The sequence below is a fragment of the Filicampus tigris genome, chromosome 9, assembly GCF_054856515.1.
Source record: "Filicampus tigris isolate MCC_2025a chromosome 9, RoL_Ftig_1.0, whole genome shotgun sequence".
NCBI classification, from domain to species: Eukaryota; Metazoa; Chordata; class Actinopteri; order Syngnathiformes; family Syngnathidae; genus Filicampus; species Filicampus tigris.
The window spans coordinates 23,554,000-23,569,185 of record NC_141225.1 but is presented as its reverse complement, the minus strand read 5'-3'; the positions used below and the strand labels follow the sequence as shown (position 1 = coordinate 23,569,185).

At 41.8% G+C, this 15,186-nt stretch overlaps 1 protein-coding gene and 1 non-coding gene across 3 annotated transcripts; one reads left to right on the top strand and one right to left on the bottom strand.

The window, feature by feature from the left end:
- Window positions 1-477: 477 nt before the first annotated feature.
- Window positions 478-14,392, bottom strand: LOC147142649 (protein transport protein Sec61 subunit alpha-like 1). 2 transcript variants are annotated; one of them, XM_086040136.1, is made up of 13 exons: window positions 14,304-14,392; window positions 7,149-7,254; window positions 6,293-6,360; window positions 6,135-6,200; window positions 5,972-6,050; window positions 5,313-5,444; window positions 5,112-5,221; window positions 3,910-4,063; window positions 3,669-3,829; window positions 2,306-2,503; window positions 2,030-2,221; window positions 1,862-1,938; window positions 478-1,437 (listed from the first exon to the last, which is right to left on the bottom strand). In XM_086040136.1, exons 2-13 carry the CDS (start codon window positions 7,153-7,155, stop codon window positions 1,251-1,253), a joined length of 1,431 nt encoding a protein of 476 aa, XP_085896262.1. In that variant the 5' UTR covers window positions 7,156-7,254; window positions 14,304-14,392; the 3' UTR covers window positions 478-1,250. The 2 variants fall into 2 exon arrangements, with proteins under 2 accessions (XP_085896262.1, XP_085896260.1); XM_086040134.1 differs by having other exon boundaries at window positions 7,149-7,305; window positions 14,304-14,390.
- On the top strand, window positions 7,815-7,887 carry trnaf-gaa (transfer RNA phenylalanine (anticodon GAA)). The gene has a single exon. It is a non-coding gene; the product is annotated as a tRNA-Phe (tRNA).
- Window positions 14,393-15,186: the final 794 nt, after the last annotated feature.

Genomic DNA, 15,186 nt, shown 5'->3' with positions numbered 1-15,186 from the left:
CTTATTTACATCGTAGTTTGGCATACTTTGTAAATTGCTTGTTTTATAAATTATTTTTAATTTGAGCAAAAGTGTTTCATTAAACATTGATACTGACTTACTAATTTGGTGGTTTTATCAATCATTGTATTATTATTATATAATATTATGCACATTATTATTATAATTCCATCCAGCTTGTTGACGGTCTAGCCTTATGTAAGATTATATAATGTGCTTCAAATGTTTAACAATGTTTAACTGGGTTCATAAGCCATGCCGGGCTGACGTTTTCAGATGGTTTACTTCAACTGGAGACATCAACAGAGAGCTCTGGTTATAATAGAATGCATGCACAATCGGTTTTCAAAATATATATTTTTTTACAACTACTTTACTTTTATTGTTGGTAGAAAGTAAGACGGCTAAAAACCTGATACACTCTATATAAAAAAAAAAAAAAAAAAAAAAAAAAAAACTTTCAATGAAGGCAAATAATTTCCAATTGTTGGAAAAAAAACATTTTATTAACACAATTATGTCTGTTACATAAGAGTAAAAACCAAAATGAACCCCCTTTACGTCCATATATCAAACCCACCCTCTTACTGACCACCTGGGCAGTTTTGTGCAGCAATTTCAGTCTGGGAATTAAAGAGCAAGACAGTGCGGACTATCACTTAACTTTACCAGCCAGAGATATAGGACAAACATACTGTGTCCTACATAAGACAGGAGTGAATATGAACAGTCCGTCATTGAGGAACACAAACAAAGGCAAATGTGGGCAAGTAGCCCAGATAACAGAAAGTACATTTTGTTCATAATCGTCACGTCCTGCTAGCAAATCCCCATGAAAACTCTAGCATGACTACTAACATGGCTTTCCTTTACACTTCCTAATGCTTGAAATTCATGTTTTGTCATAGTGTTCTACTGTTCTTAGTGGAAAAATGCCCAAGGTGAGTCTAAGACAGCACCACACACTCACGTGTGTTGAGGGATTCTTCAGCTGATGAAACGGTTGGTGGACAGTCAAGCCCACGGTGGATGGTTACGAGTGGAAGAAATGGCCGGAGACAATACTAAGCTCAAAGCAGGGAGAAAATAAAAATGTTCTCTTGACAATGCCAGAGAGACAAACGGGGTAAAACAATCTATCCCAGATGCAAAATGAACTGATTGTGCAAATTGCAGCCCCAAAAAAAAAAAGACGGAACGCAAAAGAGTGACACGGATGGAGGTGCTGTATATCGTCAACTTGGCGTTTTCTAGAAGAGCAGTGCTCCCATGCTTCCCACTTCACTCTGCTCTTTCACAAAGATCTCAAAGTACTGGTAGATGATGGTCACAGCCAAGAGGATTCCTGTTCCAGAACCAATGGCTCCTAGGAAGTCGGCCATGACAGATAGGCCTCCTATACAAAGGCCACCAAAGGCAGCAGCAGTGGGGATGTACCTGCAAACCGCAACAAAAAAAAATCGAATATAATTCTCAACACACACACACACAAAAGGGGTGGGGTTAACATACTTTCACAACTTTGTAAAAATATTCCAACAAAAACAAATAAAATGGTAGCATGTCATACAGAAAATACTGTATTATTGTGTCTTGTGTTTTAGATATACAAATGTGCCTTTAAGAGGCGGGGCCTGACAGGAAGTCTACATGAGTGTCAGGCCACGAGCTGTGGCGGGCAGCAGCTCCTACGTGGGTGCGCTCATTGTCTGTGTTTCACTGTTCCCCCTGCACTCAATAAACCTTTAAAATACACTTTTGTTAACCATCGCTTAAAAATCGGTGAACGCGCGTGGCAAACGACAACCCGCAATACAGCGCGGGGGGAACACAGCAGCGCCATTCCCAGGCTGATCCGTACCTGTTCAGCTCGTGCACCATGGAAGTCTCTCTGTGTCCCCTCATCACCATCTGCTGCTCTTTCAGCTGCTTAGCCACCTGACACCCACCGAAAAACCAAGACAGGAAATGACAACAAGTTCCCCGTAAAAAAAAAAAGTCAAGTCGCGCACGCGCAAACAACACGTACGTCTTTGGCAGAGGATCCCGAGACTTCGATCCAGGTCTTGGAGAAGAAGGCGCAAGAGCCGAGCATGAAGACAATGTAGATGACGGCGTGGACTGGGTCATCCAGAACGGAACCAAAGGACTCTGGAGGAGACAAGTAGTAACAGAGGCCACCTACGGGGTAGGCTCGAGCTGGCCCACCAGTCGATGTGTCCTACGCGAAGAAGACAAGAAATCCAATTTGACGTGGGCCCGTCCGCATACCTTCTAGGATGCTTCAAGGCATTTTTCCACTTACAGACCACGTTCCCAGGAGGTTAACCAGGAAGTTTCCACTGAAGCGCGTTGACAACATTTGGGAGATGACGTAGAGATTGGAAACCAAAGCCGACTGCAGGATGATGGGGATGTTGGAGGTGTAGAAGAGTTTGATGGGGTAGGTGTTGTATTGGCCGCGATAGCGTGCTGACTTGATGGGGAGGTCCACCCTGAAGCCCTGATCAGGTCAATGACATTTAATAGCATTAAGCACACACAAGAAACTCCACTAAGATTTATTTACAGGCTAAATTATTCTTAGGAAGTAAGTTGCCTGTGCTGCCATTACTAATCTTTCCAATTATTGCTTTACTGTCCGAGGAGTGCAGTGGACTACTGCAAAAATTACTGAGGTGCATGACATTTATTCTTTTACTCTTTTTTTTTTTTTTAACACCACTCCCCTCCAAAAAAGTTGAAATTCTACATATATACATTTGTATATAATTCTTTGCATATGCATTAAATCTGTTAATTTCTGTATTTATCTGCAAATGTATCATGAGATGAGATAGATTTTATACACTGTATCTGTTTTTTTTTTTTTATCTGACTGGCACAATCCCCAATGATACTGGTTTACGTTTTGTTGTATATGTGCAAATGAATTAAAAAAAAAAAAGACTTAAATTAAAACACCCTTGTATTGTCAAATTTCGCAGAGTGTACAGCACAGGTGATGTACCGCAAGTTGTGTAGTGGCAGAACATAGTTGCCGTACATTACAATTTCTAGTCGCACGATTCAGAATTCCAAATTGACCATAAACTTCAAAGCTGATTGTTTTGGGGGGTATCCAACCTATGTCAGAGCTCGTACACTTAAAACTTGCATCACAGGATCTAATATACTGTACAAGTCAATAAATTTGTACGTCCAACAAAAAATGTAAACCTACTTAATTCGGTAGTACAAAATAAAAAGTGAAAAGGACATTATAGGGATTCAATAAACAAAGAACAATACTTTTCAGAATGCCAATTTCTGCTTTTTCTATGTAATATAATTTGTTAAGAAGGCGAATTTGGGAGTTCCGTTGGCTTCAGGCTATAATCATCACAATGAGATGAAATATTTCAATCAGCATCCATTGGTGTTGTCAGATGCATGCATGAACTATGCATCTAAATGCTGCACTGCAAAACATGATTTAAAAATAGAACTGTAAACACAATATTCGGAGCTTCCAATACTTTGAAGAAACTCAATATGAACCCACACAACAACACAATTACTGGCGCTCAGCAAAGTTCAGACTACGTGCAACTCTAACACACGCAACACAAACTAGGATTCTGATTGACCACGCAAAACTGAAGACGAATCCCACTTTGTGTGCTCACCTGGAAGTATATGACCACTGCGAACACAAAAACCGTGGCAATGAGGTTCATGAGGTTGGGCAGGTTTTGCCTGTAGAAGGCTTCTCGCAGGGCGCGCACCTTGTCCGTGCGAGTGGCCAACAGATGAAAGAGAGCGATAATGGCCCCCTCAAACTCGGTACCTGCACAAACCAGTGGACGAATTGCGCTACAGTGCACACATGCGGCATCCGGTCGGGGTGCGCGGAAACGGCGGCCAAACCTCTTCCGGTGTTGACGGTGGTGGGGCTGAAGGCCTTCCACACGATGGTCTCACAAATGTTGGTGGCAATGAAAAGGGAGATACCAGAGCCCAGACCGTAGCCTTTCTGGAGCAGCTCATCAAGCAGCAGGACGATCAGACCCGCAACGAAGAGCTGGACAAACAATGGCGGTTTTAGCAAACGCCTACTCTAAGCCTGTCCTTAACAACATCAACACGCTGGAACCTTTCTAGTGCCTTTTTTTGGCCACACTTATTCAGTACGTCAGTAGGAGTAGTGATAAGATTCCAGCGTCGAATCAAGTTGTTACTTGTGGTCGAACCTGTACAGTTGCATCTTTTCACAAAGGTTGACTTTTGTGTGTGTGAGACAGTGAAGAATAATGCAACAAAGATGTGTGCATCTGCAAATGTTAAGACCTTTAGTGTGTTTATCGGTTTTACATTGAACTAAGAGCTGCAGTAACTATTTTTCCCCACGATAAAGTTAAAACAATTTAAAAATTGCTCAAGGTTTTATGATGGTGATAGTTTGGTTTCGTGGTATACACATGCAGAGACTGGTAGAAAGAAAACTTTGCATATTAATATTCATCTCTTCTCTACTTTTTAAATCATTGATAACACTGACTAACACTTTTCTTGATGTAGTCCAAATCTGCTGTTTTTTGTTTTTTTTAAATCCAACATCAGTGTTTTTCAAATAACAGTAATAATAATAATATAGTAACAATCATATAATATTTTATATATTTAGCAATATTTATGAATTAGGGGTTAGGTTCGGCAACAGGTGGAATTTGTTTTCTGTCCAACGCCATAGTTACAAATGACAATGAATGGTAAAATCTATATTGGGCAATCTTTTATAGGTCAAATTTGAAAACAAAAACAAAAAAGAAGATATCTCAAAATCCCAATGTGTTGAAAAAAAAAATAAAATAAAAATAAAATCATCGCCAAAAATAGGTTATGGGACGTAAGCCATCCCATCTTAGTGTAATCATTGAGAGAAAGCCTTATTATGATGAGTGTATTCACATTATAAAACAACTGTAACCATTGTAAAACCTTTATTGTTTTTCCTTTACTTTTGTAATAGGGACTAATAGATAGGTATTGCCTGCAAACCACAAAGAACTCCTAAAATATTTCTGGAGTGAGCAGAGTTGGGTTGATGAAAGATTATTATTCGTTTTCACCTGGATGATGATGAGTAAGCATATTCCAGCACCCATCTCTGAAGGGTCCCCATACATGCCAGTCATGACATATACGATCGCCTGCCCGATGGTGATGATCATTCCAAACACTGCAACAATGCATATATGACTATTCAGTCACTACAAATTCACCTGCATCAAAGATTCAGTGGTAGAAATAGCTCCTGAAAAAAGACGTACGTTTCTGGGCGCCATTGAAGAGAGCGCGGTCCTTGGGAGTGTCTCCCACCTCAATGATCTTGGCGCCGGCAAGCAGCTGCATGATGAGGCCTGACGTGACGATGGGCGAGATACCCAACTCCATCAGAGTACCTGAAGGCACAAATCCAGTCAGCACGAGGACCGTGGGTCACACACGCAGCCCTAACGCTGACAGCCTTTGACCCTCCACACGAGATAATGAGGCTGTGCCCAAACTGATAACAAGCAAATACGTTGTTTGTCTTGAATGGATGACGAAGTTCATCGTTTTGTATTGCGCTTGTTCTCATTAGGGTTGTGGTGAATTTATCCTAGCTGACTTTTGTGTGAGAGACGGGCATATCATGGGATGGTTGCCAGCCAAATAGCAGGGACAATATTGACAAACAACAACTAAAAACAAAAACCCATTCAAACTCACAATTACACCTAGGGACACTTCGGCATCTTGAACTGAACTAAAATGGTTATGAAAACGTTTTTGAAATGCGAAAGCAAGCCGTAGAACTCTGGGGGGGGGGGGGGGGGGGACACGAGAGGCCGGAACTGAAATTCACACCCTGAACCCCAGAACTGTAAGGCTGATGTGGTAACTACTAGGTGACCATGCTGCCCAATGCTAAAGTCAAACCAAGCACCTCTGTTGGAAGCCAAAATGACCCTCATCCAGTAGAAGGGATCTGCAGAATCCGATGACATGATGCCAAATAGAGGAATCTATTTTATAGGGAGAAAAATATTTAAACGTCAAAGACACAAAATATACAAATTTGGAGATTACAGAAAGATAAAGAAAATCACCTGGCAGCACACCAGGAAGATGAAGAGTGTGATGGCTGTCCATAGTACTTTTTCTCTAAACTGAATCTGTGAGGCAAATAAAAAAAATTGCATTAGTTGCCACTGATAGTCATACCTATGCACTAAACACACATGCAACTTCTCTTCAACTGGCTTACCTTTCTTTCTGGTTTCTGGATTTCTGGTAAGACCGCACAGAACGGCTTGATGACCTCCAAAAATTTAACTGCAAAATAACAATGAAGTACGTTTAAAACAACCACAGTGAGGTTTGTGTGCCATGTGTTTCTATACTATATAGCATGACCTTCCAAGCATGCTACGTCATCACTAAGCCTGTGGCTGCCACACAAACTAAAAGTGACTTGTCCGGTCGGTTAGCAGATGCTACAGCAATTGCATTTTTTAATTGCTGTCAGAATAATATACGGTGATTTAAAAAAATGTTTAAAAAAAAAAATCAACAGAATAACTCAGAGGCAATACATCACTTACTGGTCCTGAACAGCTTACGTGGTCATGTCCAGCCAACGCACACCGAAACAGACTTTGACAGCCACTGAATTTTGTCATTAAATCCCTTTCAGGTGGCCCGTAGACAAATTAACTTTCGAAGAAAAGAGCGAGAAAAACAATCTCACATTGACTACAATTTTAACGTTGCAAGACTTTTGCGTGTGGGTAACTAGCATTCAATCACAAACATGATGCACAAATGACTTAAAAGCGGCAAACCCTGACGTCGGATAAAACCGGAGATGTTAAGAATTGCTCCGGATCGTGACGCAATGTTTCATTTATTAAACAACTTGATGTCGATGTGATTAAAAACTTCAAACTTAGCTCTGCTGTAAGCTAGCTCGACTTGCCACCTACAGAGCCAAGGCTAGCCAATTAGCATGCCGACCATCCTCTTTACATTTTAGCACTGCTAAGATGGAACAACCGCAGCCAATCGTACACACCGAACGACCATGGACATTTTTGGGGTAAATTGTAAGAATCGACACGTACTTCCCATGGTATCCTTGGGCCGACTCCGCTGAGTTAGTGCTACCAGTTGTCGTGTTGCTTTGAGTCAGTGTGGCTCCATCCAGCAGCTCGTTGCGAAAAGAGCGAGCTGTAGAGACACGTCACCACACCAGCCGCTAAACACACGTCACTTCTCCGACTCAGTGGGGGGGAAAAAAACAAAAAAACTCCCGTACAACATTATACAGTCAGATAAATCACATGTAAGGTAATGCATACAATTGAAATATACAAGCGATCGATTTGTTACGTTTTGTGGATTTGAATTTGTGTTTGTGAGGAGGATGTCGCCATGTCTCTAGAGGGCGCGCTATTCCAGCCTGGGCTGTAAGCACTTCCTCATTATTGACCCCGACTGGCACGCGAAGAAGACTCCTGCCTTCCATATGGGAACAACAACTATGACAACAGCAAAACAACAACAACAACAACAACAACAACAACGACAACAAGATAAATGCGGCGTTGGGAATGAAATCTGTGTATGTGCAACCTACTTCCGCATTCGGCAAAACGTGTAAAAGCATCCGTGGGACCTCTAAATGTCTGCCTAAATGTCAACATCCAACAGCTGTAGTTCATGTAAAATGATTTCCTGTATTTTTACCCTAGCAACCGTCATTTTACCTCTAGGAACCTGCTCTGCACGCCGAAATAGCTCAGTTGGGAGAGCGTTAGACTGAAGATCTAAAGGTCCCTGGTTCGATCCCGGGTTTCGGCAGGGCATGCGACGTCTGCTTTTGAGTGCAATTTAGAGGAATTAGTATTTCGCAGACGCAGCGTAACTCAGATGATCACGCAGCCATTGCTTGTACCTCAATCTCGATTTGACAACAACAAGGTAGACATTAATTAGTTTACACTTGATCTTTACGCCGTCTAAGTATTTTTCCACGTCCGTTTGTCAACAAACCATGCGCCCAGAACCCGAATAACTTTTAGATGCTAAATTTGACGCTCGAATTTAATCATGTCCTGGAACAGAACAACACGCAACAGACGAGGGACAGTTACGTTATCAGTCCACTAGATGGCAGCGTACCATCGGTATTTGTTAACCTTCCTGTGATGTTAGTTTCTTTCTTTCCTTCATCAACAAAATGTCATAGGTTATTGAGACCCGCTGTCTGTTTAACCATTAAAAAATACATTCGTATTCATTTTTGTATTTAAATTATTTTTTTATGTAGTCATGGGTCACTTTGACTTAAAATTTATTTTGATGTTTGAATGCCTCCTGTGAATGTGACATGAGATGTCAAGAAGCAAAACAATCTCAGTGGCGACAAATTCATGATGGCAATTTACACCCTCTGTTGTCTGATGTGTACGACCTTTATGTTAAGACTATGTGAAACATGCTACCTGTGAGTCAAAAACAACCCTTTAAAAGCCTGGCCATGAGGCCTTGTGGTTCTTGAGCCCGGGGACAATTTTAATACTGAAACATTACACACGGAAAATCAATGAAATTAATGAATAAAATATGCCTTGCGATTGACTGGTGCCCAGTCTAGGGTGTACCCAGCCTCAAAAGTAACCTTAAAAAGAACAAGCAGGATAGGAAACGGCAGAGAGGGGCGTGTCCGTCCAGGATGGATGGAAGAAAGACAATAAGTCTTGGGAAGTAGGTTTTCGTCCATCCCTCTATTTTTCCTTAACCGGCTAAAGTGCCGAGTCACGTGTTGTGTTGGGTTCTTTTAAAAAGCAAGACCACTGTTCTCTTCTACGATAACACAGAGCTGCATTAATTAACTGCCTGCACAACACTTTTCACGTGGGTTCTCTGCAGTAACATGACACAGCGCTTTAAAATGACGAGGACGGGGTCGGAGGATGATTACTTTTATGAATAAGGACGGAGGGACGGGGACGGAAGGGTGTCCACGTCGCAGGAAATGGACAGCGGTTGCGAGCAGAAAAGCGATGTTTGGAGTTGAACTCAGGCAATCTCCTTGCATTTCGCTGCCTGTGTCATCAAAAAGTCTTTTCAAGCAAAACAATAATGTCCACACAGTCAGAGGAGGGATGTCCCAGAGTGTGCTTGTGTGGCTTCAGATAAAGAGACATTTGTTCATGTTGTTGCGTAATGACCACAGGGCAGGCTTGTACGCTGACACGAAGGTGAGGACATGCACATCACTGCTTTTTCAAGGCTTTGTTATTGTCAGCCTCGAGCATTTGATTTGACAAAACATCATCAGCATCATCATCTCAAATGTATTGACACCCCCCCCCCCCAAAAAAACAAGGCTACAAATGAACACTATCTCTAATTTGTACTTAATAAAACAATAACATGGAAAACATTGGCTAATCAGCAACATCAAGTTGATGTTGTGACACGGGACACGTTTAAACCTGCACTTTGCAGAGTCACTTGCATGCACATCAAACTGAAACGACGATTGAACAATTGTTGATGACCTAACACTAATTATGTGACTATTATGGACTTGACTGACGCTTGCACTGAGGCCTAGGAGGAGATGAGTGCCAGCCAATGTATCGGTTGGTTGCTAATTAATTTAATTCATTGACTTTTAAAGAGATGACTGAAATAAACAACATCAGAGCAAGTCACATTTGTTCATGACATTTTAAACAGGAAGACCAGATTTTAAAAAAATAGAAGTGGTGGAATTGCGTCATAGTAAAAATGATTATCGAGGGACTGGCCAATTAATGGACTTTTCTGTTGCTCGGATTATCGGCGCAAATGTGCAGTTTTGACGGTGAAATGGCGTTAGCTAGCAGACTAGCCATTATGCTTTGCTAAATTAGTTCAAGATTAGACAACCCAGCCAAACATTCAATGCATGCGTGTGGCAAAATGCCTTCCACAAACAACACAAACCGGCAGTCTTGCAATTTTCTCTGCACAGCCACTCGCTATTAATAAACAAAAAAACGCAACAAATATGAGGGTCTATATGGAACTAGAGCTAGATTGAATACTTCCAAATGAATCAGCGCAACCTTTGTTAGGCATTCACACACATTACATTTATATTTACAATTTCAGACTTGCAAGGATCTTGTTGTTCCATAGAACTTTCTTTTCAAACACAAACTTTATTTTACATTAAATTACTTAGATTTAATGAGCCCTAGTTCACAAAACCAACAATAAAAATTATCGAACTACTATTTGTTTTTGTCCATTTACTGGTGCCAATGTTCAGTTTTGCTCTAAAATTAGTTTTTGTCTATATTCTAGGATGAATTTTGCATTACTATGCCTTTTATTTATATACCGGTACAAATATTACATAATGCATCATAACTCACTGAATGAAATGCTCTGACCACACTTTGGAAAGCACACACCCCGATCGCGGATCTTCACATACGTATCGTATGTGTAACACAACACGTATGCAGGCCGCGGAGTGACGCATGTCCGACCCGAGGAGAGCCCGGGCAGCCATCTTAATATGCAGCGACTCGGCTAATTGGTGTTTACTTTCTCTCTCCTGTCACCTATTTTTAAAGTTGACTCGATGCAAAATGTGCATGCGGTGATGTCGATGCGCTCAAAAGTCGGAAGATGGTCACAACAAAGGCAGTAAATATATGTACCATCCACCTGCTCTCAGGATGACATCATTGCCGAGCGTCTTAGCAGCTCGAAAAGGGCACATAACACACACAAGGATACCGATAGGTGTATTCACGCTAACATGCACTTACAATAAGTCAAAAAGCAAAGAAAATATCGTATATTCTTCCTGAAAGCATGTCAGACCACCTCTTCAGAATGGTCGCATGGTGTTCAAAGTATTTATTTATCTATTTTGTCACCGCCAGACCGCTGGCCACCATATTAATCCCCGACTAATCCAATTGAAGCCTGGCAGCGGAACAAGAGCAAGAGTAGCACCCAGCGACCGATTTTACATGCCAGAGTCTTTGGTAAATTGACCTTCAGGCTAAGCTGGAGCAGAGAGGGCATTCGGGGGCTAATCTGTGCCTCAGATCGTTCATGAGAGTAATTAGGAGGTCAGTGTAAATGAGTTGGGGCGGGGGCAAGCGAGCGCGGCGGCGGTGGCGTGCGCGCGGGTACGACAGGAGCCCGAGGCCGTGCATGCACACGCCTGGCCGTGGCGTCACTGACACCGTCTTATGTAACGCTCTAATTACGACACGGCACCTTCTCTCTCGGTCTGTCCGTGCAAATTGTACACACAGATATTCGGGAAGAATTTCAGCAATTCTCCCCCGCCCCCCTTCCGATTGAAGTCAGAAAGGTCCCGATTATCGGATGACTTTTCATTTTCAGTCGACAGAAGGGACAAAATGGCCGCCCACTGACATGGCGAAAAACGGTTGAATTTTGCTGCTTAACTCATATTCCACGAAAGTAATATTAAACAGAACGCCATATTACATATTACGGTATTATAAAGAACAATTTTTGGATGACGCCCTCTTTAAATGGTGATTTTTATTTATGAACTGACCAAAGTTCATTCAAATCTACGAGGGAACTGTGTGAAGTTTGCTACATTAGCTTCTAACACGACAGGCCCTTTAAACCTCTCATCCATAGTATCAAAAAATGGAAGAAATAAAATGCTGTCTTGGAGTACCGCTCAACATATATTTCTTTTGCTAAAATAAAATCATCACAAATCCCGGGGCGCCGTAATACACACGAGTACAAGTGAAATTTTTTTTTAAAAAACACTTTGTGTGCGTTTGGTATCTCTTGCTGTTCTTGAACCAGTCAAGCTACTGCTCTCTCAAAGCAGGGAGACCCTCACCAGTCGCCCACTGGGTATGCCCGTCAACCCGTGACAATTTTTTTCGAGAATTAACACAATCAGTTGAAGTACTGTGTGCATGACTTCACTTGGGAGGTCCCGCTATATTTGTCAAGGATGATTCGAAGCACTGAAAGAACCGTGAGCATGTTTTCTTCTCTCATCTGTTTGTGTACTGTTTGTCCAAATGCAATTTCAATCAATGCGTTACACCCAAGCGTGGCTGCTTTTTTATCTCTGCCGAAGTCAACAAACGCGATGGAAGCCTTTGACTCACTAAGTGACGATTTCAAATGTCTCCGTCAACCAAATTATCTGAGTTACGCATTACCAGATGCGGAGCTTGATTTATTTCTTGTGTTCAACTAAATAAATAACATTAGCCAAAACAAATAGCATCATTAAAGATCAGTACGTATGATATCTGGTCTTGCAAGGATGTTGCTGGCAAACGGAACATTTTTGGCCAAGGAAGATCCAATTCAATCTTGATGAGGGTTTGAATGAAAGACTTTGGGCCTTATTTTTGTGCACACCACAAGTCTAGCGCAAAGTGAAGCCGAACTGTGCGCATGGACAGAGGTGGCTTTATTTTCTGGAAGTGTATTTGCCACCTGTGCGCACGGGTAGAGTTTTCTTCCTTTTGGCATTTTCGTAGACAGGCACAATTAGAAATGGGCGTATGCGCCGTTGTGGGATTGTCCGAGCTTCACTTGAACATCGCGCTAAAAAGATTTAGCATAGGCTTACTGCTGATTTTGTGTAGCTCGCTCTTTTTATCTCAGGCCAGCCTTTTAGTTACACAGCATGCTGTCTGATTCGCCCCCCCCACACACACACACACATGCATGCTTGCACACTAAATAGTGTGCCAGACAATGGAACAATTCTCTGTTGGCCATCACATGTCAGAGAACGCTGGCCAAGGCGGGATGCTTGTGACCTTGCATTCTCTGCATGTGTGTTTGCTTTTGAAACAGAGATGATGTGGGCGGGTTTGTGCAAGTGGCATCAAATCTTGAATTGCATAGCGTGTGATGGGATTAGACAGAAACATTCGCAAAGAGGGGGAAATGAAATTGGATTTACAAAACATCCAGCTTCAGAAAACAGGTGAGACATGATTGGTCGTTACACTGTCATCTTGAGTCGACAGAAGTGACAAAATGGCCGCACCCCGAGACAAAAACAGGTGGATTTTACTGCTTAACTCATATTCCACAAACGCAATATTAATCAGAATGCCGTGTTTAGTCTCGTGAATGTGCATAGAACATATTATTGCAAAGAAAATCTTGACTTCCACTTTAACCTGTATATGACAGATATAAAGTATGCATGTTGGGGGGAAAGGAGGATATGGTGACCCAAAAATCTTTGACACTTTATTGCCTTCCCGCCTGTCTCCATGGTGATCTTTTTTTTTTTTTTTTTTTTTTTTTACCCGCTGTTACGCAACTGCTCCATTTGCAACAGCGGTAACCCTTACAAAGCAACGGGCCACGGGAAGGCAAACACAGAGGTGTGCGATGGCACGACGGAGGCTTTACGTGTGTGGCGTGGCATACTGCACATTTGCATGCCCGCCGCCTCTGACACACGGAGCAGATGATGACAGAATGGGATCATTTCGATGGCTGAAAACAGCCCAGTGACCCTGCCCAGGCTGTTACATAACACATGCAGTCACCACCGCCCCCATCCCAGGTTCCCAGTTTCCCAGCGGGAAGTCGAGCGGAGCTGCATCTCCCATCCTCTCATCTCTCACTATTCCACTTGCACAAAAAACATCCTTGCTTGCCCCGCTATCGGGACTTGCAGCTCTCAATGTCATGGTCACGGTGACATTGTGCTTCCGAAAGTGGGTCTCGAAAGTAAAAGCATTCAAACCCTCTGCTGGGTTACAGCGATTTTTTTTTTTTTGTCCTTTCTTGTCAGGTCCCAAAAGAGCACAAAAACACCAACACACAAAAATAATCCATCTGGACTAATTTAATAAGATTGTTCGTCTACAGCAGGTGACCTAGTGCGCATCTGCCTCTGAATTCTAACGTTTGGGATTCCATTTTTGGTTCTCACACTTTCCTAAAAAGACCCATCAAGATATCAGTGAAAATTTGTGGCTGTATTTTATACAATTGTGATGTAATTTTTGTACATGCAGTTGTCAGGTTCGCCTTCAGTTCTTAAGATGGCACTTTAACCATGTAAATGTGTGATTATGTTCCAAAAAAACATAAACGTATGTTTTCCACGGTTATTTTTGGACATGGCAATGGCAATGGGCTGTGCACGCTGTTGTTGACATTAACTTGGGTCTACTTAACACAATGTGTGTGTGTGTGTGTGTGTGTGTGTGCATGTCGCATACTGGTTAGAGGCGACCAGGGCTGGCTGTATCATGCTGTCGTCATCCTCTGTCTGGCAGAACCTCGTGTCTTAAAAATGACATCATCAATTCTCCAGGCTTTCATTTCTAGAGGGAAAAGGAATAAAGCCCTTCAGATATGTTGGAATATACTGCACAGCAGCTATGAAACATCTCATAGCCCTAATAAATACACCTAACTAAAATGCATTGTAGTACACATTTTTTTAATAATGTGCTTTAGAAAAGTGTTAGAAAAGTTTCTGAAATTAAAGCTAAGCTTAATTATCCACCTGCAGCAAATCAAAAATGCCGTCTGCGTTTGTGTCCCTTCATAATTTTATCATGTGTGGAGCACGCAGTCAGCTATATAGATTCTAAATTAAGAGCCCGTTTTTGTCTTTGCTCCTAAACCTCAGCAAACAGCATCATCACATTTGGGCGGACACACGTAATCGTATTTTTAATGTAGTTCATGTAGCACGTAGCATTCAACGTTCACTTTTCTTCAGAAACCTTTCTTTTCTTGGATTTATCCATGGCAACGATGGCATACGTACCGGCGTCGGCGTTATCAATAAATCTTTAATTTTAGCTCTAGACGTCGCACATCTTAGGATGTGACGTATATTTTAAGCGACACACACGCGCACAAAAAAAGTCACAAGGCCACTAGGGTCTAAATAAATTTAAAAACGGAAATAATAATAATAATAATAATAAAATAAAATAAAAAAACTTCAACACTCATTATTTTCAAAGGCACAGAGAACCACATATGCTACGTAGATCAGCCATCTCAGTTACCGCCGTGCCTATTAAGTTGCAGTCTTGTCATGTTTTCCATTTGTGGTGATATTAATTAATCTTCTCTCATGCGCTCTCA